Below are 24,997 nucleotides of genomic sequence, written 5' to 3'. Positions count from 1 at the left end.
CCCAGTTTGATAGTGTTTTCCTTTACTTGCAGATGGCGTACGATATAGTTCCGTTCAGCCAACTAATGAACAAAATACCAGCGTATGGAATATCAGACAAACTGAGGTTCGATTGAAGAATCTTTAGCAAAGAAAAAGAAGCATGTTATTCTCAGTGGAGAGAAGGATTCAGACGTGAAAGTACCTTCGGGCGTACTCCAAAGGAGTGTTACAGGACCATTTCGTTTCACGAAATACATATAAATGAAGTGATGAATAATGTCGGAATTTCCATGAAGCTCTTCGCGGATGGTGCTGTTGTCACAGCGCTAGGAAATTTTAGCGAAATGCAGGATGACTCGCAGATGTGTGACATATGGCGCAGGGAATGACAGACGTAACGAATTGCGTATACATAGAGAGAAAGATCCGTTATGGTTTTATTACACCATTGCAGAGGAATCACTGGAAGTAGCTACTTCCATAACTAGGAGCACGTGTACCGACAGATTTTAAGTGGAAACCTTGAACGTAGGTAAGGAGCCAGACCGAGATTTATTCACGAATTCATATGTAATGTAGTCCGTAATCGAAGGAGGTAACTTACAAAACCTTCATTCGCCCGGTACTTGAATATTGCTCGTCAGTATGGGATCCGTAACAGGAAGGATTCATAAAGTAAATGGAGAAGATCCAAAGAAACAGCTGTATGTTTCTTTACAGGTTCATTTAGTAAGAGCAAAAGCGTCATAGAGCTGCTCCGCTCGTTTCCGTGACTGCAACAGTGGTATTATGTACCTCTATGTAACTCACTGTTAAAGTTTCCAGAGAGTACGTTCCTGGAATGGTCAACCAATATATTGTTTCCTCGTTGTATATCTCGCTAAAAAGAATATGAAGCTAAAATCAGAGATATTCGAGCCCACACGAAGGCTTACCTGCAATTGTTTTTACGCGAACCTTTCGCATTTCGAACAGAAAAAAAGGGGAAGGGTGGTGGGCTGCGGCGTAGAAATATAGACGTAATTAGTCCGTTGATGACGGCCGGTGTCGCCGTGCGGTTCTAGGCGCTTCAGTCTGGAACCGCGTGACTGCTACCGCGGCGGGTTCGAATCCTGCCTCGGGCATGGATGTGTGTGATGTCCTTAGGTTAGTTAGGTATAAGTAGTTCTAAGTTCTAGGGGAGTGATGACCACAGCAGTTAAGTCCCATAGTGCTCAGAGCCATTTGAACCATTTTTGAGTCCGTCGATCCCAAATCAAGCAATGTGGTGAAATGCGTTCAATATTTTTAACGCTTCGGATCAGCAATGAGACGTTCGTCAGATATCGCCTGAATTATAGGAGCCTGCTTACGTTGGCTGTATTTAAAACTCTATCGGGCATTGGTATTCTTTCCACCACTGCGTTTTCGATGCCATTCTATTTGTATGTTAGTGCTCCGAACATTCATCTCAGAGTTATATAATTGTTATTGTACACTGAGGAGACAAGTCATGGGACACCGATATGCATATATACAGATGGCAGTAATATCGCGCGCAGAAGCTATGAAACTGCAGTGCATTGATTGGGCTATCATTTGTACTCAGGTAATTCGCGTTAAAAGTTCTCCGACATGATTATGGCCGCAGGACGGGAATCAACAGACTTTGAACGCCGAATGGTAGTTGGAGCTAAACGCATGGGATATTCAATTTCGAAAATCGTTAGGAAATTCGATATTCTGAGATAAGCAGTGCGAAGAGTTTGCAGAGAATACCATATTTCAGGAATTACCTCTCACTACGGAAGACGCAGTGGCCTACACGGCTTTAACTTAACGACCAAGGGCAGTGGCGTTTGCAAAGAGTTGCAGTGCTAAAAGACAAGCAGTACTAAGTAAAATAACCGCAGAAATCAATGTGTGACGTTTAACGAACGTATCTGTTACAACAGTTCGGTGAAATTTGGCGTTAATGGGCTACGCATCAGACGTCCGACGCGAGTGCCTTTGCTAACAGCACATCGTCTGCAGCACCTCTCCTGGGCGCATGACCATTTTGGTTGGAACCTAAACGAATGGAAAACTGTGGCCTGATCAGATGAGACCCGTTTTAGGTTGGTAAGAGCTGACGACGAACTCGACCTTGCTGGAAATGGTAGGGTTTGGGAAGCATTAATATAAGCATAGAAATTCTCGACAGGTGCGGGTAAGCATTATCTTGCTGAAATGTAGTCGAGGATGGTTTGCTATGGAGGGCAATAAGACTGGACGTACACTACTGGCCATTAAAATTGCTACACCACGAAGATGTGCTACAGACGCGAAATTTAACCGACAGGAAGAAGATGCTGTGATATGCAAATGATTAGCTTTTCAGAGCATTCACACTAGGTGGCGACACCTACAACGTGCTGAAATGAGGAAAGTTTCAAACCGATTTGTCATACACAAACAGCAGCTAACCGGCGTTGCCTTGTGAAATGTTGTTGTGATGCCTCGTGTAAGGAGGAGAAATGCGTACCATCACGTTTCCGACTTTGATAAAGGTCGGTTTGTAGCCTATCGCGATTGCGATTTATCGTATCGCGACATTGCTGCTCGTGTTGGTTGATATCCAACGACTGTTAGCGGAATATGGAATCGGTGGGTTCTGGAGGGTAATACCGAACGCCGTACTGGATCCCAACGGCCTCGTATCACTAGCAGTCGAGATGACAGGCATCTTATTCGTATGACTGTAACGGATCGTGCAGCCGCGTCTCGATGCCTCAGTCAATAGATGGGGACGTTAGCAAGACAACAACCATCTGCACGAACAGTTCGACGACGTTTGCAGCAGCATGGACTATCAGCTCGAAGACCATGGCTGCAGTTACCTTTGACGCTGCACCAGAGACAGGAGCCCCTGATATGGTGTACACAACGACGAACCTGGGTACACGAATGGTAAAACCTCATTTTTTCGGATGAATCCAGGTTCTGTTTACAGCATCATGATGGTCGCATCCGTGTTTGGTGACATCGCCGTGAACGCAGCTTGGAAGCGTGTATTCGTCATCGCCATACTGGCGTATCACCCGGCGTGATGGTATGGGGTGCCATTGGTTACACGTCTCGGTCACCTCTTGTTCCCATTGACGGCACTTTGTACAGTGGACGTTACATTTCAGATATGTTACGACCCGTGGCTCTACCCTCCATTCGATCCCCGCGAAACCCTACATTTCAGCAGGATAATGCACGACCACATGTTGCAGGTCCTGGATACAGAAAATGTTAGACTGCTGCCCTAGCCAGCACATTCTCCAGATCTTTCACCAATTGAAAACGTCTGGTCAGTGGTGGCCGAGCAACTTGCTCGTCACAATAAGCTGGTCACTACTCTTGATGAACTGTGGTATCGTGTAGAAGCTGCATGGACAGCTGTACCTGTACACGCCATCCAAGCCCTGTTTGACTCAATGCCCAGGCGTATCAAGGCCGTTATTACGGCCAGAGGTGGTTGTTCTGGGTACCGGTTTCTCAGGATCTATGCACCCAAATTGCGTTAAAATGTAATCAAATGTCAGTTCTAGTATAATATATCTGTCCAATGAATACCCGTTTATCGTCTGCATTCCTACTTGGTGTAGCAATTTTAATGGCCAGTGGAGTATAATGTTGTCGCTGTACCGCTGTACTGTAAGGGTGCCATGGATGGCAACCAAAGAGAGCCTGATGCTATGAAATGCAATAGCACCCCACACCATCTGCCCTGGTTGTCAGACCGCATGTCGGGCGATAATCAGGTTCTATCCCACCGCTGTCCGCTGCGTCCAGGCACGTCTTCTTCCTGTCGTCTCTTTGACTGGTGTAGAACTGCTTGTAGTGATGTATCTCGCTTCAAACTGAGCCCTGATGAACGGCGAACACCCATCTGAAGACGCCATAGGCAGTGGTGGGATAACGTTAGCAGAATTAAATGTAACTTACATCATACAAATCATGTACAGTTTATTAAATACAAAAGCATAAAACTGAGTATATTATGTTCGTTGACACGGCATATTTTCAGTCCGCCTGGAAAGAAACGCTGGGTAGTAGAATGATACTTTTACAGGTCATCAGTAACATGTGTTGTTAATATGGCACTTTGGAAAACATGTAATGCTTTACTGGTACTGGATGCATGTATTACGGAGTGAGATTCGGTGGTACTACGAAACTGCAGCATAATTGTGGAATAAGGGTCCGGGAGATGTGGTACAGTTGTGTACGCTGGGTTTTGTTGTTGTTAGAGCTGTGTTCAGTTGAAAAAACTTCTGTTTTTTTTGTTTATTATTGTATCGGCCAATCACTGCAGGTGAATGATGGTACACAGACTGTCCAGGGAAGGAGTACTTCATTTTAAAATTCAGTATCTAGAAAATTAAGATGAATAAACGAGAACAACAAACAGGATGTTTATGGTAAAAGTTGTAAGAATTTTATAGAGAAGTTATACAGATGTAGGAATATCGAAATAGATGGAAAACCTGTAAACAATTGGCGCTTTAATCGCAATACGTAGTAGACATAAATAGTGCGCCGCAGCTCAGAGCTATCAGTTCCCGCGTTGGAGTGTTAAAGGTTCAAATGGCTCGGAGCACTATGCGACTTAACTTCTGAGGTCATCAGTCGCCTAGAACTTAGAACTAATTAAACCTAACTAACTTAAGGACATCACACACATCCATGCCCGAGGCAGGATTCGAACCTGCGGCCGGAGCGGTCGCTCGGTTCCGGACTGTAGCGTGTTAAAGGTGAGTAGCGTACCGAAGGAGGAGGTTGAGATCATGTATTCCGTTGAACTACGTTTTTCTGGTAGTGGAATTGTACGGGTCCCAACACAGACCTACGGCCAAAAGGCGCAGTTTTCAAACACGATATAGTGTTCCAAAACGACCCGATAGGAAAGCTTGTCGTAGCCTCATCCCCAAACTCCAACGGATTGGCCGCATGGCTGATGGTCTAGCGGAGAATATTAGCCCCAACAAAACGTATTTATTCCTCACAATTTTGCCACGGTTTCTGGAATTAATCAGAAAAATCCAAGAAAACAAATCAGAAAAACTGCAGCAGAGACTGCTTTGAAGCGTTCCAGCGCGCTGAAAATACTGAGACCGTGCCTACCCATGTCTTCATTCAAAAGCGTCACTTGTGTGAAATGAAACCATAGTATTCTTCTACAGTTACTGTTGGGAGTGTTGTATGCAGCAGAGCCATTAATGGCCATTTTTCATGCGAGAAACGATCACTAGTGAAAGTTACATTGCACTCTTGTAACTGTACGTCGCTGTACAGCTAGTATAGGAGAATCGACTATTCAAAGAGTGTTTCATACAAGATGGCGTTAGATCACATCACATCGCGCCGAACAGATGTTTAGATTTCTTGATGATACTTCGGGACTAAAATCACTACTTTGCATTATTGTAAATTTACTGGCGCCGCGATATGTTGGCTTCTATATTGGCCCAGTCTGTCTCCTTGTGACTTCTTTTGTGGGGCAGAGTGAAAGCCACTGTTTACCGGAGCCATTCCACCAACGTAAGACGAGCTTGAATCGATGATCAGTATGGCATCTGAATCAATATCCGTTGAGACACTACAGAATGTGACTGCAAATTTTATTCTTCGCGTACGCCACCTGCGTACTGCTGGGGGTAGTGGATATTTCGAAACGTTTGTGATGTGATTGCAAAGGTTGCTAGCCGAGTACGATTTTAGCTATACTTTCTGATATGTACGATCTGCACAGCGTAGAGCATACCTGTTAGCAGATTTTTGACTATTTCGAAACATCTGTGTAAATTCTACATACAGTTCTAAGAGCTTTCAAAGGAAACAGAACTTTTATAGCACTCTTCTGTTCATCCTCGTTTTTGAGTTATTTAATTTTGAAGTCAGGAGCTCCTTCACTGGACACACTGTAACTTATTTCGCTGCTTTTGTTAGGCCCAAGATCGGTTTTATATACTATAAAACCTCTGAAGCTAACGGGAGTAACTTTGTTCGTTAATTACAAAGACTGAACTTAAGTACAGGATTTCTAATCAATAAATATGTTCGTAATATATGTGTTACCTGCAATAGTGTAAATCCAGTACTTCATAATTGTTTTTAGTTCCACAAAACTGGAGTATATTTATCACAGATAACTTTCTAAATAACTCATTCGGAAGGATTTAACATATTTCCATCACATTCTGATATTTAAAAGAAAACAGCAATACGCCAATTATGTTAACTTTGACCTTGGAGTAACTTTATCCGTTAAACTGAGCAAACGTTATGTTGATTTACTGCGGTAGTAGCAGCAACTCGACGTTTCATGGACACTACAGGTCGTTGGAAGCCCCTGCAGATATACTGTGCAATGCCGCCTCTATAGCCGTCCATAATAGCGAAAATGTTGCCGGTGCAAGATATCGTGCACGACATGATCTTACGATTACGTCCCAAAAATGTTCCATAGGATACATTTCGGACGATCTGGGTGGTCAGATCATTCGCTCGAATTGTCAAGAGTGTTCTTCAAACCAATCGCGAACAATTGTGGTCCGATGATATGGCGCATTATCATCCAACATAATTCCATCTTGTTTGAGTGCATGAAGCCATGAGTGGCTGCAAATGGTATCCAAGTAGCCGAATATGTCGATTTCCAATCAGTGATTGGATGAGCTGGACCAGAGGAACCATTCATATCCATGCAAACATAGCCCACAACGTTATGGAACCACCACTAGCTTGCACAGTGCCTTTCTTCGGTCCGTGGCTTCGTGGAGTCAGCGGCACACTCGAACCCTACCATCAGCTCTTACCAACTGAAATCTGGACTCGCCTGACCAGGCCGTTTCTTTACAGTGGTTTAGGGCCCAATCGATATGGTCACGAGCCGTGGAGAGGCGCTGCAGGCGATGTCGTGCTGTTAGCAAAGGTGCTCGCGTCGATCGTCTGCTACCATGGCCCATTAACGCCAAATTTCGCCTCACTGTCGTAATGGATAATTTCGTCGTACGTTCCACGTTGATTTCTGCGGTTATTTCACGCAGTCTTCCTTATCCGTTAGCACTGATAACTCTAAGCAAAGGTCACTGCTGTCGGTCTTGTTGTGATGACCGCCAGCCACCGCGTTTTCTGTGGTGAGAGGTAATGCCTGAAATTGTGTATTCTCGGCACACCCTTGACGCTGTGGCTCTCGGAATATTAAATTTCGTATCGAATTTCGAAATTGACTGTCCCATTCGTCCAGCTTCAACTACAATTCGGCGTTCGAAGTCTGTTAACTCCCATCCTGCGGCCATAATCACGTCGGAAACCTTTTCAAGTGAATAAGGTGAGTACAAATGGCGGCTCCGCCAATGCACTCCATTTTATACCTTGCGTACGCGATACTGCCGCCATCTGTATATATGCGTATCGCTATATCATGACCTTTGTCACTTCAGTGTATTTGGTTGTCATTTGCTGTTGACATTATAAGAATAGCATTCACGTAAGTGCAGCTATAGGAATTCCCATGTGGAATTCTTTATTTAATTGTTGTCACTGATTAAGAGGATGGCATCGTTGGAGCAGAACCTACACGGACTCAATGCTGTCTGTAATTAGAATTAACTAATATATTTTTCTCACATATCTTGGAGTACTATGCACATAATGTAGACATTGTATTGCTCTTTCGCAGGTAACCTTGGACGAGTGGACCTCATATCGGAGTTTGAATATGACCTCTTCATACGTCCGGACACCTGTAATCCTCGGTTCCGTCTGTGGTTCAACTTCATCGTCGACAATGTGAGAACCGATCAGGTAGGACTACACGACAGAAATTCACAATATTATGATAATGCACGCGAATCTCGTATCATATTATTGAACAAGCTATTCCCTACGTATAGTTTTGTACGTTAATAATCACTGACTGTTTGTTATTCAGTGACGTCAAAGCTAGTCGCATCAAGTATATTGTCACATTGGAAACCAGGTTTTACAATAAGTACTACGCGTCTCATGCGATATAAAGAAAGGAATACGTTGAGATGAACATATTTTGGATGAAGGAGATTAGTGTAGACTGTCATAAAACACAAGTAGAGAGCTCTAACTTAGCAGTGCGACAGTGTTGTCACAGTAAGCACGATAGTATATTTCAAAGTAGTTGCTAGTAGCATTAACCTTTGTCACGTAAAGTATATTGAAAGGAAAGGAAGATGTAAAGTATATTGAAAGGAAAGGAAACTGTAGGTGATGTTAGTACAAATGACGCGTATTTCCTACTTTCTGAAGCTATCATAATTTCATTTTTGGTGGCTAGCGAAATTACTGAGGACACCAAACTTTGGTCAGAAGATTGCATAAAGACGAACTTAAGTTACCTATCGAAGCGGCTAACTTGTAATTGGGAAAGGCGAAGCTTACATTGCCATCCATCCGCCTTCCTAAATCACGACGTAGTCTAATTGTTCCTTGAACATAACCTGGGCGGACATCCTGCAGCATCTTTGCCTGGGAGCTACTACTTCGTCTCCAAGTACCAGAACTTCTGCGAGATGTTCAACTTCCTGGTACCCGCAAGTATGGAACATGTGGAAGACGCGAAACACAATCTCCGTCGTTTGTTTGAACCTTCGTGTATAGCTAATGTGTGCAGCCTTTAGCACTCAAGTTGATGAGAACTAGAATACTCTTGATGCTATAGCTGAATTTTCCTGAACAGATGCCGTTTCTGTCTCCATATGGTTTTTCAGTCGAGTTTGGATAGGTCAGTCATGCCTCCCATCTCTCAGTTAATTATGTAAATTCTGTGCTGCCCATATTAGCATGCTGTGTTTCCGAACCGGAAATGGGGAAGCCGAAATATCCCGACACTCACGTCCGCAGAGCAGGCTATATGGCACGGACGGGAGTGAAAGGGTTGCATCGTGATGTAACCTGTCCGCCATTTATCCAACTTTGTAGATATCCGGTAATTCGTGATAGTAAATGATAAGACTTTCATTCCACTCATAACTGATGTCGATGATCATCCTCATCAATATGAGGTGTGATTCCTACGGGCGTGAATACACAGGGTGGTTATAATTAAACTGTCGCCACTTGAGCCACCGTAGACTGAAAAATATTTACCGTATGGGTACACAACTTAACAGGAATGATATTCAAAGTCTGCGCTGCAGGATACGCGTGGTTAATTGTGGTAGTGTTGTGACTTACTATTAGGTGCCAGTATTGCATGCAGTCAGCATGGCGTGGATAAGGTAAGCAGGGCCTTGCTCGTAAAGCTGTTTTATCAAAACAACCCCACCAGTGCTGCTGCTCTTCGCTAGTATCGCCGAATTAAAGGAATACGGAGAGGTCGTTTGCCGCAACTGGGTTGAAGAACATCTTTCGGAAGTTAAAATCAACTCGCGATTTGGGAATTGCTCCTGAGAGAGGCCGACGGCCAACTGCACCAAAAAAAAAATTTAAGAAGTTACTGTCGCCGTGGCTGAGATTGCTGGACGCAAAGTGCGACCTTGAAGCAGGGCACGAGCTATGGCACGACAGTTGAACGTTTCATGGCCCACTTTTCAGTGCTTGGTACAACTGTGAAATGCAGCCAGGGGAATCTACAGTACGGTTCCGGGCTGTCGTGAATGCATGTTGTCGTCGCATTGAGCAACGTTTGTAACTTGGAACGTAAACATGGTACGAAATTAATGTTATCATCTCATGTAAAAATTAAATACGTTTCTTACATTGATTTATTTGTTATTTATCTTCAGCATGTCATTATAAATGTTTCCAAAAACTATCATTGTCCTGAGATCGCTCGTTCCTCAGGAGTTTCCACACATGTAACGAAAATTAAATTATAACCAACCTGTATTCCTGTGTACTTTGTGGCATGGAAGCAAATGGTCTTGGAATGTTATCTTAATTTATTGCCGTACCGGATATACATAGGGTGTCAGTTCATAACGATTGCTTGATTGAGTCTGGTGTGGAGGTATAAGTCTCCCGTCGTAACAAAGACGTACTCCATGGCAAAAAGAGGGGACCGAATCGGCCAGTCAAATATTCGTACAATCCTCATCGTTTTTGGTATGAGCTGCAGTGTAAGATGTTGCGTTATCCTGTTGGTATATGCCATTTGGTGCCCTAGTATGACCACAGGGTTTACCATCTTACCACATATCGGCCTACTTGTAGCCCTCCTTCAGAATTACCAAATCACTTCTAGTGTTATATAAAATAGCTCGCCACACCATGACTTCAAGAGTTGGTGGCGATAAGGACCCTAAAATCCTCTGCTTTCTGTGACTTATCATAGAGCGTTGGTCTGTTCGTCGCTACCAGAAGTGAGATCCATCACTGAAAATAACGAAATGTCACTTATTTCCAGTTGACTCAGGCTCTACTCCATGCACGTTCTCTGTGGTATGGTGTCAATATTAAACGGCCAATAGAAACACTAGTTCCCAACTCAGCTGTCAGTAATACTTACGAACGTTTCATGGTGACACTCTGTCTCTAACCTCTGATCGAGTTTCAGTTGTTGTCATCCGGCTGTTCGACAAAGCCAAGTGAACAGTCCTACAATATTGTCGAGAAGAAGCTCTTCATGGATGATTACTCTTCCTTTCAGACTATTGCCCTGACACCGTCATGTCCCCATTCTTTCTGCTTTCTGCGCTCTACAACCCACTCTGTGAGTGATCTGGCGGTATGGTTCCCCCACGATCTTCAGGCAAATGATTCAACAGTTTTCAAAGTTCGAAGGATATGATTAGCTGCACACGCGCGTCCTCTGGAAATACTGTGTTGTAATCTCCACTTGAAAAGTTTCGGTAACGTTAGACACATCCAACAGCTATCACGTACTCATATGGTTCTTCGTCTGTGAGAATGGGTACTTCATTACTGAAAATATTGAAAAGAAGGTCGCATACTGAAGAAATTTTAATCAATATGCTCCACAGCCATTGAGATCCTGGTGTATCAGTTTGGTGGTGTCCGATCAAGGTATTCATGGAGTAACTATTTCTGTTTCTGTCAGTGAGTTTTTTTGCAGAGTGTTCCGCTCTCGGCTACTGCAATTCCAGGGGGCGTGGAGAAGACGTCATATGCGAATGGCTGCCTTCGCGATACAAAACAGAAATATTTGTACAGGAAACTCGTATATCGTTTTTGAAGCCTTCGTTACGCTGATCCACGAAATCATCTTTTTTCGAATTGTAATTTGATTTTTAACACTGATAGAGCGTTGATATTGGAGACGGAGGTGGCTTTTATAATTGGTGCTGAATTGAGCTCATAAATATCGGTTTCTACAACGGCAATCAGCTTAGTGTCTAACTCAGAATCCACAAGTTAGGTGGTTCGCGGTAGTGATCTGCCAGTTTTGCTTCAAACTAAAACACGAAAGTAACAGACCGCAGTATGCCGAGACAGGTGCATAAAACAAATAAAGCATTGCACTCGGGCAGGCCACTCTAACTGCACAATATCGATCTGTTTGCAAGTATACAACTTCCTGTCTCCATGTCATGTAAACTAGTGTCTGTAAGTTAAACTGCAACAGCAGATTATTCTGAAAGCAATACAGTATCACTGAAAATAAATATTTTAACTACAGTGAAAATTAAAATCAGATATATCGAGAGCTACATTAAACATCTATCCGAGCTTAGCATCGGTTCCGAAAAATATTGCGAGTATAATGTAAGGTAATTCATCAATAAGATGAGGCTAATTAATTGGAAAGACATCTTTCGTGAGACCACTAATAACCTCCATATAATATCCTTGGCTACTCAACTATTATCTAATCCATGTCGTCTCCTATCTGGGGAAAAGCTGACGGAAATCTATGATATACTTTTAACGCAACAGAGCACCGAGTTCCATCACTTCATTACATGAAAACGCTGTCCACAACGTCCTATGAACCAAATAGAGAAATAGAATGACATCTATAGAGCACAGCACAGCATATTTTACTGTGTCCGATATTTGAGTCTTCAGGCGTAGTTGAAGATTGGGACACTGACGAATGAGAAACCTTGCTTTATTTGAAACTTTCAGTCAAATTAAAACTGTGTGGCGGATATTTCTACACCTTGACGCTCCATAACGTTTGCAGCTGGACACGAAAGACACTGGCTCTCTTCAACAGGACGACGCATCTCACAGTAGGGACATCACAACAAAACTGGGAACTTTTCCCTTCCCCTCAAACATTACAGCTACGTCTGAGAGACTGAGCATATCGTGTAATATTTCCTATAGACGGCACATCGCGATTTTGAAGACTTCAAGGTGCGCGTTCCATACCATCACTGCTACCTAATGAAGCAGCAGCGAGAAAGACACAAGGCTACGTTTCATAAATTCATCCGCAATATAATGTCCACACCTTAAGCCTGGACCAGATCCTCACGTCACGATCCCCTTTGTTACACCTAATTCCCCACACCCTTCTAACGAAATACAAACTTTAACGATCTCTGCTATCATTCGTTTCCTTACAGTATGATATTGGTCTGTGCGACTTTTCACTCACTCAAACAGCAATATGTGTGTTACACATATTAAAGTATTCGCCTTATTAAGATAGGTTTCATTTTAAGACAAGATTCCTTTCAGCTCAACAAACTCAAACGCCGTCGACAAGAACTCCTGTCGACATTGGTGGAATCCCATCCGTGAGGATGACGAATATGCTTCTCAACATCCTATATGGAATAATGATGTAACGTGTAGAATGGCGAAACACGTCAACGCCGATGAAGGTGATTCTGGCGAGCGAAGACTGGCAGTAAGGCGAGAATGGAGTCCTCTCCTCCCTCCCCTACCCCGCCAAAGAAGTACACATTTCATTGCAGACTGAAAATTCATACCTGCTCCATTTATTTCTCTATAGATCAAAGTTTAACATTCTTTACGCCTTCTCGTAGCACATCTGAATATCGTATGGCGAGTACTTTTATAAATTTTAAGGACTCTCTGAGATTGGTATCTGTTTTACTAATGAATAGATGAATGTTCGGCTGCTACTAATGGATATGAAGTCGTGAACTCTCAAGGCTCTCCACATCATCGAATGGTTCAGAAAAGGCCGCGGGGAAGAAAGAGCCTTTTAGTTGCTGTTCTGTAAGGCTCAAATGGTTCAAATGGCTCTGAGCACTATGGGACTCAACTGCTGTGGTCATAAGTCCCCTAGAACTTAGAACTACTTAAACCTAACTAACCTAAGGACAGCACACAACACCCAGCCATCACGAGGCAGAGAAAATCCCTGACCCCGCCGGGAATCGAACCCGGGAACCCGGGCGTGGGAAGCGAGAACGCTACCGCACGACCACGAGATGCGGGCTGTAAGGCTCTCTTCGCATCCTTGCTGATAACAGTAAAAGATTTGTAAGAGATATTCTTACTGTAAGGTATTAAATGGTGTATACTTATTGAGTTAAGCCGGATAGGGACATACGAAACAAAGCCTATGAACAGAGAATACTGGAAACTACTTTTAACCCGTCGTAGGTCAATAGGTATACACGTTTTAAACTGGGTTGTATTAAGCTGCATACAGTTACTCATCATTGGAAGAGTTCAAAAAATTGCTGTTACGAAGGAGCGAGGCTCTTATCCACACGCGTCCATAACATTAGCCCAACTCCCCACTGTCTTTGACCAACTAAAGCAGTTTTCCTTCTCTAATGAACTCGATGACGACGAGACACTAATGCTTCAGATTTTTACCCCCACTTTTAGCTACGCAGACTACTCTGATGATAGTCTTAGCATAGTTTAGTTATCTGTATATTTGCATGCTTCAAATATTATAATTGTGTCAGTTTAAAATTGTAGTAGGTTTTCGGAGAGGAAAATGTGGCAGTATGCTGATCATTACACGACTAAATTAAGCTACTTCCTGTGTGTCACATAACTATCTATGTTCGCTCTCTCTCTCTCTCTCTCTCTCTCTCTCTCTCTCTCTCTCTCTCTCTCTCCCCCTCCCTCTCTCTCCGCCTCTCCAACACACGCACCACATTATCACATACTCAAAAGTACTATCGAATACAAGCTATAAAGACTATATAATTTCTGACTGCTGGTGGTGCTTGAAGTTCATGAAATTTACTATTCAGTCAATTTTGGGTTTTCGAACTTAGGCAGTGTTTCGATCAGTAACGTCCACCAAGAAACGTCGTGCGCTGATACTAGGTTTCAGGAGGAGCGGGGCTCATATCACTGTCCGACCACCCAGATCTGTTTTTTCAATAAAACGCGTAAGTCTAATGGTTATACAGTGCCTTTGGAAATGATTTGAAGACTTCAACACATTCTAAGTGCCAGATCTCACATTTGTCACGATAATGAAGAAACAATGCATATCTCTGTGTACATAACTAATTCTGCATGTACGTCTATATAACTACTCTGTGATTCACATGTAAGTGCCTAGCAGAGGGTTCATCAAATCACCTTCCAAGCTGTAAGTGCAGAACGTACTCGCACTTCTTGCCACGTCAATTCAAGGTAAAACCTCGATTGTTTGACGATTACAGGAGCAACGGACGGTCAAAACTGCTGCTGTAGTGACCCCCTATACAGCCCAGAGACGGGTTCCGATTAGTCGGTAATTAGTCATGCTGTCTCAGATCGTATCAACGCCTGCGCTTGTGGTGTCATCGATCACGCCGTATCATAAACGTTGCGATGAGTCTCTCTGGTTCTTCTCTCATCGAGAACTCGCTTCCATGCACCGCTATAATTATATCCACTATCACGGTTGATGATTTTCTGACACATTCTTATTTGAGCCGCCACTTTAATTACAGATTCCAAGTATGTAGGAGCCTGTGACAAAATTTTTCTTTCGTCAAACAGTATTTTGTGTTTATGAAAACTATTAGCGTTAAGATAAGTTTTCACCATCCAGTCGGGAAGACACCAGCTGTAAATAAACTGGTGCGCAAAGCAAAAATTGTTTCTGACGAGAACAGCTGGGATTCAAAAATTAATCATGTGAAGTATGTGTTCCGAGAGGTTATATACAGTGAAAGTGTGGCTGCGCAACACAAACTCGTAGTAGCCGATTATCGAACGGTAGTGGGGAAAGACGTAAATGTATCAAGCGAGGAAACAAAGAATAAAGTGGCGGAAACTGAAAGAAGAGGTGGTGTAAGAAAAATTCAAGGAAACGGTATTAAGAGAAGTGAATTTACCAAAGGACGTACAGGAGTGGTGGAGCTATAATAGCAATGAAATTACAAAAGATGAAAAAGAGATGCTGGGTGTAATAACAGGAAAGGGACCACTACAACATACGGAGGCATGGTGGTGGAATGAGGAGGTTCAGAAAGCGATAAAAGTGAAGAAAGATGCAAAAAACATAGGGACTTAACAGGAAGACAGGAGGATAGGGAAGCCTACAAGACTGCAAAAAAGTTGCAAAAAAGAGCAGTGGCAAAGCAAAGGCTGAGGCAATGGAAGATGCGTATGAACAGCTGGAAAGAAGAGAGGATGGCAGGCAACCCCCACGGAATGCTTAAGCAAGAGATAAGGCGACCAAGGACATAACATCACTCAGGCAGATAAAGGATGAATCAGGTGTATTATTACACGACCTTGGGAAAATCCTTAATAGGTGATGGCAATACTTTGAAAGGCTATTGAGTGATGAAAATGTACGAGAGAAGTATGAGGATGGAGATATAAATGAAGGAATGACCCAAAGTATAAGTAGGGAAGAAGTCGAACACTCGAGGAAGGAAATGAAAAATGGAAAGGCCCTAGGGGCAGACCAAATCCCAATAGAAGCATGGAAAAGTCTGGGAGAACAGGGAACTGATATTCTCTGGGATCTAATGCAGAAGATCTGGAAAGGAGAAAGAATTCCGCATGAGTGGAGAAGCAGTATACTGGTTCCCACATATAAGGGGAAAAGGGGATATCCAAAACTTTGGCAATTATAGAGGGATAAAACTGATGTCCCACACAATGAAGATCTGGGAAAGGATAATTGAAAAGAGGTTGCGTCTAGAAACTGAAGTATGTGAAGAACAGTTTGGATTTATACCGGCAAGAGGAACAACCGACGCAATATTTGCATTAAGGCAACTGATGGAGAGGCACATAGAAGTACAAGTCGAACTACTTATGGCCTTTATCGATCTTGAGAAGGCTTATGACAGAGTCCCGAGGCAAGAGATATGGAGGTGTCTGAGAAGTAGATGCCTGCCAGAAAAATATCAGGGTGGTAGAAGACATGTGTGAAGGTGCAATGACACAAGTCAGGAGCAGTGCAGGTGCCACCAGGGCATTTTCAGTGAAAGTAGGACTACCTCAGGTATCTGCTATCAGCCCATATCTCTTTGACCTTGTCAGGGATGTACTAGTCAGAGATGTGAAAAAATAGGCACCTGGGAGCATGATGTTTGCCGATGATGATGTAATCTGTGAATCCACCCTGGAGGCACTTCAAGACAAGGTTGAACAGTGGAGAAAATCTCTAGAGGAAAGAGGAATGAGAATTAGCAGGGTGAAAACAGAGTATATGTGTACAAAGCATACCAAAGATCTATATATTAACCTGTAAGGAGAACAACTGACGCTGGTAAAGAAATTTAAATACTTAGGCTCTTACATGCAAAGTGATGGAGGACTCGAGGCAGAAATACGGCAGAGGATAAATAGTGGATGGATGAACCGGAGGAAACTGAGCGGAGTACTGTGTGATAAGAAGGTTGGCTTCAGAATGAAAGGAAAGCCTTACAAGTCTGTGGTGAGGGCTGCAGTGTAGTACATAAACCTGGCCAATTACCAAAGCCCAATAGAAAAAGATGGATGTGGCACAAATGAGAATGTTAACGTGGATGAGTGGGATGATGCGAAAGGATCGACTGAGAAATGAGTACATCAGGGGAACAGTGAAAGTTGGGCCCATAGGGAAGAAGATCCAAGAAAGTAGGCTAAGATGGTGTGGACATGTGCAGAGAATAAGGCATTACTACGTGGGGAGAAGAGATAAAGACCTGGAAATCGAAGGATTAAACAGAAGAGGAAGTCCGAAACTGAGATTGAAAGACAAGGTATCAGGGGACCTACGGGAGAAAGGATGGCTCAGAGAAGAAGCTCTGAATAGGCATTTATGGAAGAGAAGGATCCAGAAAAGTAATGCCGACCACACATGACGTGGGAAAAGGCTGAGATGATTATCATGATGATACGTTCCGAAAGAAAGGCTATAGGTTACGTGGTGTGAAGTCAGCGTTCTCAGAGATAAAGAAACTTGAAAACGTTTAACGTTCACGTGATGACCAGTCGACTATATTCCTTCCTGCTTCACTACATCAAGCAAAATAGGCAGAGTCTTGGGAAGACGAGGTATCAGATCTATTTTCCGTCCTCCCAAGAAGATAAAGGAGGTGGTACGACCTGTTAAGGACAGTTTCGGCCTCAAGATCCCTGGGATTTACAACATACCTTCTGAATGCGATAGCAATTACATCGCTCAGACCATCCGCACCGTTTCCGATCACTGTGTATAACATCAACGACGTATTAAAAAAAATCAAGAACTGAAGAAACCTGCAGCTGCTGAGCGCACCGTGTGCTGTTTGATGAAACAATACTTTTGTCCCAGGCCCCTACATACTTGGAGTGTGTAATTAAAGAGGCTGTACAAACAAGAACGTGTAAGAAAATCTTCAAACTTCATAGCTGATATAATCTTAGTGGTGCACGGAAGCGAGCTCTCGATGCAGAGAAGAACCACGGAGACTCAGTGCAGCATCTACGCTACGGCCGGAGCGATGACACCACTAGCGCAGATGCTGACACTATGTGCGACAGCATGACTAATTACCGACCAAACAGAAACCGTCTTTGGGCTATATACGGGGCCACCATAGCAACAGTTTTGACAGTCAGTTGTTACTGACGAAGACGACAAAGGTAATCGTCCAAAGATCGAGATTTTACCCTAAATCGACGCGGCTAGAAGTCCGAGGCTGTTTTATACAACAGTGCCGTCACGAAAAACTTCGTTCTCACACCTTCCAAGCTGCTTCCTTGCCGCCTCTCTTTCGAAATAACTTTTAAATTTCTCCGTGAGAGCCCTAAGTTCTCATGTTTTATTAGAATGATCATTTTTCCCTTCGAAGATATTTTCGCATTTGGGGGAGAAATTTGCTAACCAAAATTTCGTGAAAAGATCCTGCCGCAACGAAAAGCGGCCTTGTTTAAATGATTGTCAAATCAGCTCGCACCCGTGATACTCTCGCCGCTATTTTGCAATAACACAAAACGAACTACTTTCCTGTGAACTTTCTGGATGAAATCCTTCAGTCCCATGTGATGCGGATCACACAGCGTGCAGTAGTACTCCAGAAAAGGACGGAGTGATTTGCACCCAACAAATAGAGAAGTATTTTGATACCACAGGATTACGCTGCTCATCGCAACACCGCAAAAAATAGCGAGAGAAGTTAGAAAACACTTTATAATGGACGTTATAAGCGCCATACCAGGAAACTGGTTGGTTCTAGATGCCAAGAGGGATTCTGGCTTAGAAGAAAACTGAAACTAGCCCGCTGGTAATAATGCTGTTTGTTTACACAAACAGCGTCGATGCCGCTTTCGAATCGACGGGATAATTTTCAGGTGGCTGTTTTTATTACATTTGTTGTTGTTGGTTACATCAGCTGTTGGTTGTTTCTCTACAGCAACTAATAAAAACTTCAAGAAATGTAATATCAATATGAAAAGCAGTCTGAAGATTTCACTGTCTGTTCGAAACCGGTATCGTCAATCTTTGTGCAAATTAGGAGCCTTATTAACTGTTTCTGGCTACTGTTTTTGTCTTTACAAGAAGCAGCTTGTATTTTGTTCACGAACACAATTTAAGAAATCTTAGATTTTGACAAAATGAAGAAAGAAAAACTTTTGTTTCAACTGATATTAATACTGTTGCACTACGTTTCATGTGTGATATACAGGTACAGAAATACAGCATTAGAGTTTTAACAAGTAAAGCTTTCTTCAGCAAAAACCATTTCTTACATTATTTAAACTTTATAACTCCACAGGGAAGCACCATCTAATTGACGCATGTTTGAAAGACTATCTCTATGGTTTGTCATCACGACCAAGATTAGGGACATTCAGCAGAGTACCGAGAAAACACTACACTGAGAATGCGTGTTTTGAAAGACTGACACTTCCAATGTTTTCCATTTCCCCTCTTCACCAGCTTCATATATCGGGTAGGAACATAACGATTCATTATTCCCCATGATTATCGATTCAGAGGTAGTGCACCGCCTCTTACAATCAACCTATCGACGAGACTACTTTCTCAAAATTCGCCTGCGTGTCCATTAATACACATAGATTAAACTTCATGTAAATAATTCAGTACATTATGCTAAAGTACATTATAATAAGAAGCTAACACACTGTCAAATATTACACAGTGTAAGGGCTCGCTGTTTTAAGGTGTTTGACTTGCAGAACTTGATAAGATAGTTTACGAACTATCCTCTCATAAAAAACACATCACGAATTATCACAGATGAATTGGCGCTATGTGCTTCTGAGTTGTTCTGCATGAAGTAACCATACGTATTGCCGGCCGAAGTGGCCGTACGGTTCTAGGCGCTGCAGTCTGGAACCGCGAGACCGCTACGGTCGCAGGTTCGAATCCTGCCTCTGGCATGGATGTGTGCGATGTCCTTAGGTTAGTTAGGTTTAACTAGTTCTAAGTTCTAGGGGACTAATGACCTCAGAAGTTGAGTCCCATAGTGCTCAGAGCCTTTTGAACCATACGTATTGTTGTTAGTTCTCTAAAACAAGGTTGCAGTACATTATTCACGTACTTCTTAAGATTTATGTATTGGTGAAACAGGAATAGTCAAATAGTTTGTGTTATACTGCTTACAGTCCCCATACTTCAATTTTGTCACATTAGGAAAGCTCTAGGTGTAACTTACAAAGATTTTAAAAACTCTAACGTCGATAAATGTAGTTTTGCTTCATAAGAAAGACGAGGTTTTTAGGATCCACCTCTCCGTCAGGCACAAACTGCAATATCGAGTTGCTCTACCGTTTCTGTGTAAGATTTCAATCCGAGTTTACACATAGCTCTGAGAACGTATGCTGTTGACACACCACCCGTTTCCATAGCCGAGGGTGCTAACTCTTGCCCGCGCGGTAGCGCTTGACTTGGAAGTAAGTATGTTAGAACCCTGAAATGAAATTACCACTGCCAGTATTTGGCCGGCAAGGAGACGAGAGGCGGTGGCGCAAAGTTTCTCATCATCAGTCTTTGCACAGATGTCCAGCATTAAATTACAAACCACCTCACAGTGTCTTGAGAAATAGGGCCTTTGACACTGTTCATGATAATTCGTCTGTTGGATGGGGACGTTAAGCTAGGCTGTCACCTTGGTTCACGAATTACCCTAACAACATTTAACAGATAAGCGTACCCACACAATTCTCACACTTCGCTACAGAGACGTGCCTCAGGTCGCGAAAGAAAGAAAAAACCTTTCAATTAGGCGGCCGAAACTGCCCATCGGAGTCCCTCAACGCCATACGACTTTACTTTTCCACTTATTAACGCATCATCCTGAAACTTTCACTGGCGTAAAGGTTTCCTCGGACCTGTTTCTAAGGCTACCTATAACTCGACTAGCTTATTTCTCAGATGAAACCCAATAGGTCATGTGCCACACTGTCCGAGCAACGCCAATTGATCTGTGATTTTGTTGTGAACGTTTTTTGATCAGAGGATAGTTTCTAAAATACCTTATGAAATTCTGCAAGTCACACGCCTTAAGACAGCGAGATCTTACACCGTCTAAAATTATCATTGCAATAGCTTATTATTTTAATGTAGATTAGCGTAACGTACTCAGTTATTTACAGGAAGTTTAATATACCTGCCTTAAATGATACTCAGCCGGATTTTGAGAAAGTAGTTTCGTCGATAGCTAGATCATAAGAGGTGGTGCAATAGCTCTGGTTAGTGTAATATTTCTGGCTTATTCAGCCATCATATTAGGCTCCAGGAAGCTATTCCCAGGGCAGTGGATATGCAAGAAGCATAGAGATGACGCAATGTGGGATGAGGTACCGGTGACAGATGTTAGATTCGGTACCATTCCCGTGAGAAAGACCACCTGCATGATGCTGCTGCTCTGTGATTGGCTGCTGTGTTCGGCGGTAGGGCGCCATAACGTTAAACTTTAGTTGCTATTATTAATTAAACCATTCATCTAAATTACCCCATTTTTTAAATAAACATCTCTCAACAGCCAGCTATCAATCAGTCATTTCAAAATTATTAAAATCAAAGTATTACTAAAACAAAAGACTGACGATATTTCTGCCGATGCACTTCGGTGGCGTGCGGATCACGCCTTGCTGTCACGGGCAGTCCACCTCTCCAGTTCTGACTGTTCCAGTAGACAGACATGTTGTCTCTTATAGCAGTATTTGTTTCATGTAACTTTATTCTCCAGTTATGACCGTTCCAGTAGACAGACATGTTGTCTGTGGCAAGAAGTATTTCATGTTATTTTAGCCAGATATAATGACTGTGGAAAGATATGTTCAATACGTTGTGATCAAGAATAGTTTCTCGTGTCTATATCAATAAAAACGCGCGTGGCATCCCAAATGAGCTATAGTTTATTCGTAGCAGCAGTTCCTTGCGAATTTAATTTCAGCCTCAAGAAAAAGGATCCACGACCTGCGTGCTGTTTTCTGCGCTGGGGACATAATCATCATGAAGACAGGAGGTTAGTGAAGTGTTCAAGAGCTTACGTATTCCACACAGGGCAGTGGAAACAACTAGGCATGCATGCACAGTACAGATGTGCTCAGTGACACGTCACCTGCAGTAATGCAGAGGAGGTAAAGAAGGATGAAAGTATTAACACTATCTCACTTTTATTCCTCTTTTCTTGCCATATTGGACAGTAATGGGGTATAATGAGTCGTTATGTTCCTGTCCGAAATAGGAAGCTAGTTAAAGAGATTCTAAGTGCCATTCATGAAGAAAATTAATTTTTAGTGTTGCTGTGTTCTCGACACTTGCGTCACACGTAGAACATCTTCAATAAGAGCGCTTTTCCTTGCTCCTGTAAACTAACAAAAATTATATTAATTATCTATTCGTAGTAACGGAGCATATGGCTAGTATGTCTTCTAACATCAATGTGTATCTCGTTGATTCAATTTACATCATTTCTCTGAGAGTTACAATATTTTACAAAACTGTTGAATCTTTCGTGCGCACTGCCCACTGATTGTTATTTTCCCTCTCTAGATCTTCGGCCGACCTTGGTTTCCGGTTATCCCGACGCTTTGCTAGCAAGGGTAGCAAGTATTACCAAAATGTAACTCTCCATTTCCGCGATGGACTGGAGTAGACCAACAAATTTACTAGGGAGATGGTAAAGGGCCAACACCGTCCCCTATTCCAGATGTGCTGGTTACGAGAAATGGCATGAACGTGTACCACAATGTGTATCGAAAACGGACACACAGGCACCGACATCTGCACAATCTGTCAAATAATAACCGGAGTCAGAAAACAGGAATGATTAATACGTTAATAACCCGAGCATGGCGAATATGTTTGTCACAGCACTTCGTACATGAGATGCAACACCTGCACTGCGTACTGAGTACAAATGGGTTTCTCCAAGATGTGTCACGAAACCTAACACCCAGCGAGCGAAGTGACACGTCAAGAGAAGAAATGTCGGGTGCGGGCTTTCTGCCATACATCCCCTCGCTGACGACGTATATTACCCCAACACTGCGGAAAACTAATTACAAGCCGACCTAGAAAATCTAAGAGTGTCTTAGATTGACAAAGGATATGAGAGATCCGCTTGAAATGTCGAGAATGTATTGTATACTGCGTAAATCTGAGACGTTGAATGATGGAATTACTGTAGGATCCACCAATAATCGAAACACCGGACATAAACTATATTGCACGTTGGGACGGATAGAAATCTAGCGTGGCGGGCCAGGTGCTGCGTTAGGCCGAAAACGTGATGAAAATCGTCAACACAGAGTTTCCCTCTGTGGAGAAGAGATACGACGACCACTCGTTCAGGGAAGCGTAGAAATTCATAAACATGACAAAAATTTGAACAACAAATAAGAAAACCGCAAGGAAAACTGTTCGTGGACTAACGTGCTACAGGGCACGACAGTTGCAGGATGCAAGGGGTGAACCGCTGCGGTAATGTCCAGAGAAAAGGCCACAGACGTTGGCCTGACAGGTACATCTGTGTAATTTCTAATCGTAGGCTTGACTCCAGTCAGCCAATAGCAGTACAGTATGAAGCTTTGATAATGCCAGTCATTCATAGTGGTGAAAAATCGTGAAAATTGTTATACAAACGTCGGGTGAAGATCCCGGGAATGTAGCCGGCAGGCCAGATATAAACAATATTTTGTTGGAACAGGACATTTGTAGATGCATATGGTGAATGAGCCTACTACTCTTTATGAAAGTTACGTATACATCCATGTGCAGCCAGCGGAGTGAGCTAAAAGCTATTTCAATAACTATGATCCACAATGCACGTATCAAATAACATTAAAATGTCTTTTATTGTATGTGAATGGTCCAACAACCAGAATTCTATCCTTTTATTGTGTGAGACCTCAGTATCACACCACGTCCGCACGATTGGTTCACTAATGCATTTCCTCTGTTACTTGCATCCTTCCCAGTTCGGAGAACGTCCACTGCAAATTTTCGAGTTATGCTGAAGTTCGGTTCTGTGTGCGTTCCCCAGTTTCGTCCATCGTTTACTTTTACTTTTAGATTTAGTGCAGAAACCTACTTTCCGATCTAAGTCTCCTCGTTGCACGCTGCGTTTCCTATCGTGTCTCTTTATGTATCGCCAGGAATGTAGCAACGAACACCAATCTAGATAATTCAGTTATTAGTACACGATACTCTTATTCAAGTGTATTACGATTCAAATCCTGGACTGGCCACGCAACTTCAGATTTTGTGTGGTATCCCTGAAGCGATTAAGGTTATTGCTCTGGTGGCTCCTCTGAATAGGACATGCCGATTTCTTTCTGTATCGTTGGCCTGTTGGAGCCTGTGTTGCGTTTCCAACAAGCTAGACAGAACGTTAAAGTCCCGACATTCACCTTAAACAGTTCAGGAAAATCATGGTAAAGATTAATTTTCATGAGCTGCCGGGGTGTCACTTCCACTCCCCCACATTTGAATAAAGTGTTTGAATCACTGCGCCATTTCGCTCTATTTTTGGAAGCAGGTTCCTACCGATGATGTTCACTGTTAGTACTTACTCGTTGCGAACAATCAGTTTCCCGTATTATTGTACGTTGTGAAGAAGAAAAGTCGGAAAGTCAAAGCTACAGAACACACAATCGCCCAATACCTTAAGTACGTGATCTATTGGAAGACTACTATAGTGGCAAACAGCAGATCTCATAACACGTCGTTTGTGATGGAAATGCCGCAGCTTGTCTGCAGTTATTGATATCGGCGTATTTAGTGAGACGTCTGGCATGTGTCCATAACTGGAAATTATCCATCATCTTCGCAATAGCGCCTAACTCGGACCATACACGAACACACGAGAGCACGCTAAGGACCTTCATTCGTTTTCTCTGTGTAAAGTGCACTGAACACACACGACTACCAGACGAACTGATCAGTGTATAGCAGTAGTTATCAATAGCATAAATTGGCAGTCAGAAAGGTAAATGGCATATTATTGATAATAATTACTATCTCAATCATTAATTAATTCAGCACCAGAATATTATCAAAGGCATTACGAGATTAAATGAAGCATGACAAGAGTCCTGGTTCAACTAACACTTAAACATCATAAATGCAATAAAATAACACTGTACAAATACTTTTTCATACTATCTCTTTTATGGAAATACTTCAGATTCCTTTAGCCAAAGCAATATTCAATTTAACTTCCTCATAATAAAA

General features: G+C 42.7%; 1 protein-coding gene across 1 annotated transcript in view; it reads left to right on the top strand.

Moving 5' to 3' along the window:
- The window catches only part of LOC126471074 (cytosolic carboxypeptidase 6), a 1,596,780-nt gene that overhangs the window by 162,556 nt on the left and 1,409,227 nt on the right, over window positions 1–24,997 (top strand). Inside the window, exon 2 of the mRNA XM_050099147.1 lies at window positions 7,676–7,800. Coding sequence (XP_049955104.1) covers window positions 7,676–7,800 — 125 coding nt within the window. The remainder of the gene's footprint in view (window positions 1–7,675; window positions 7,801–24,997) is intronic.

The sequence above is a fragment of the Schistocerca serialis genome, chromosome 3 (assembly GCF_023864345.2).
Source record: "Schistocerca serialis cubense isolate TAMUIC-IGC-003099 chromosome 3, iqSchSeri2.2, whole genome shotgun sequence".
In the NCBI taxonomy this organism is placed as follows: Eukaryota; Metazoa; Arthropoda; class Insecta; order Orthoptera; family Acrididae; genus Schistocerca; species Schistocerca serialis.
This window is presented reverse-complemented; position numbering and strand designations above follow the sequence as displayed.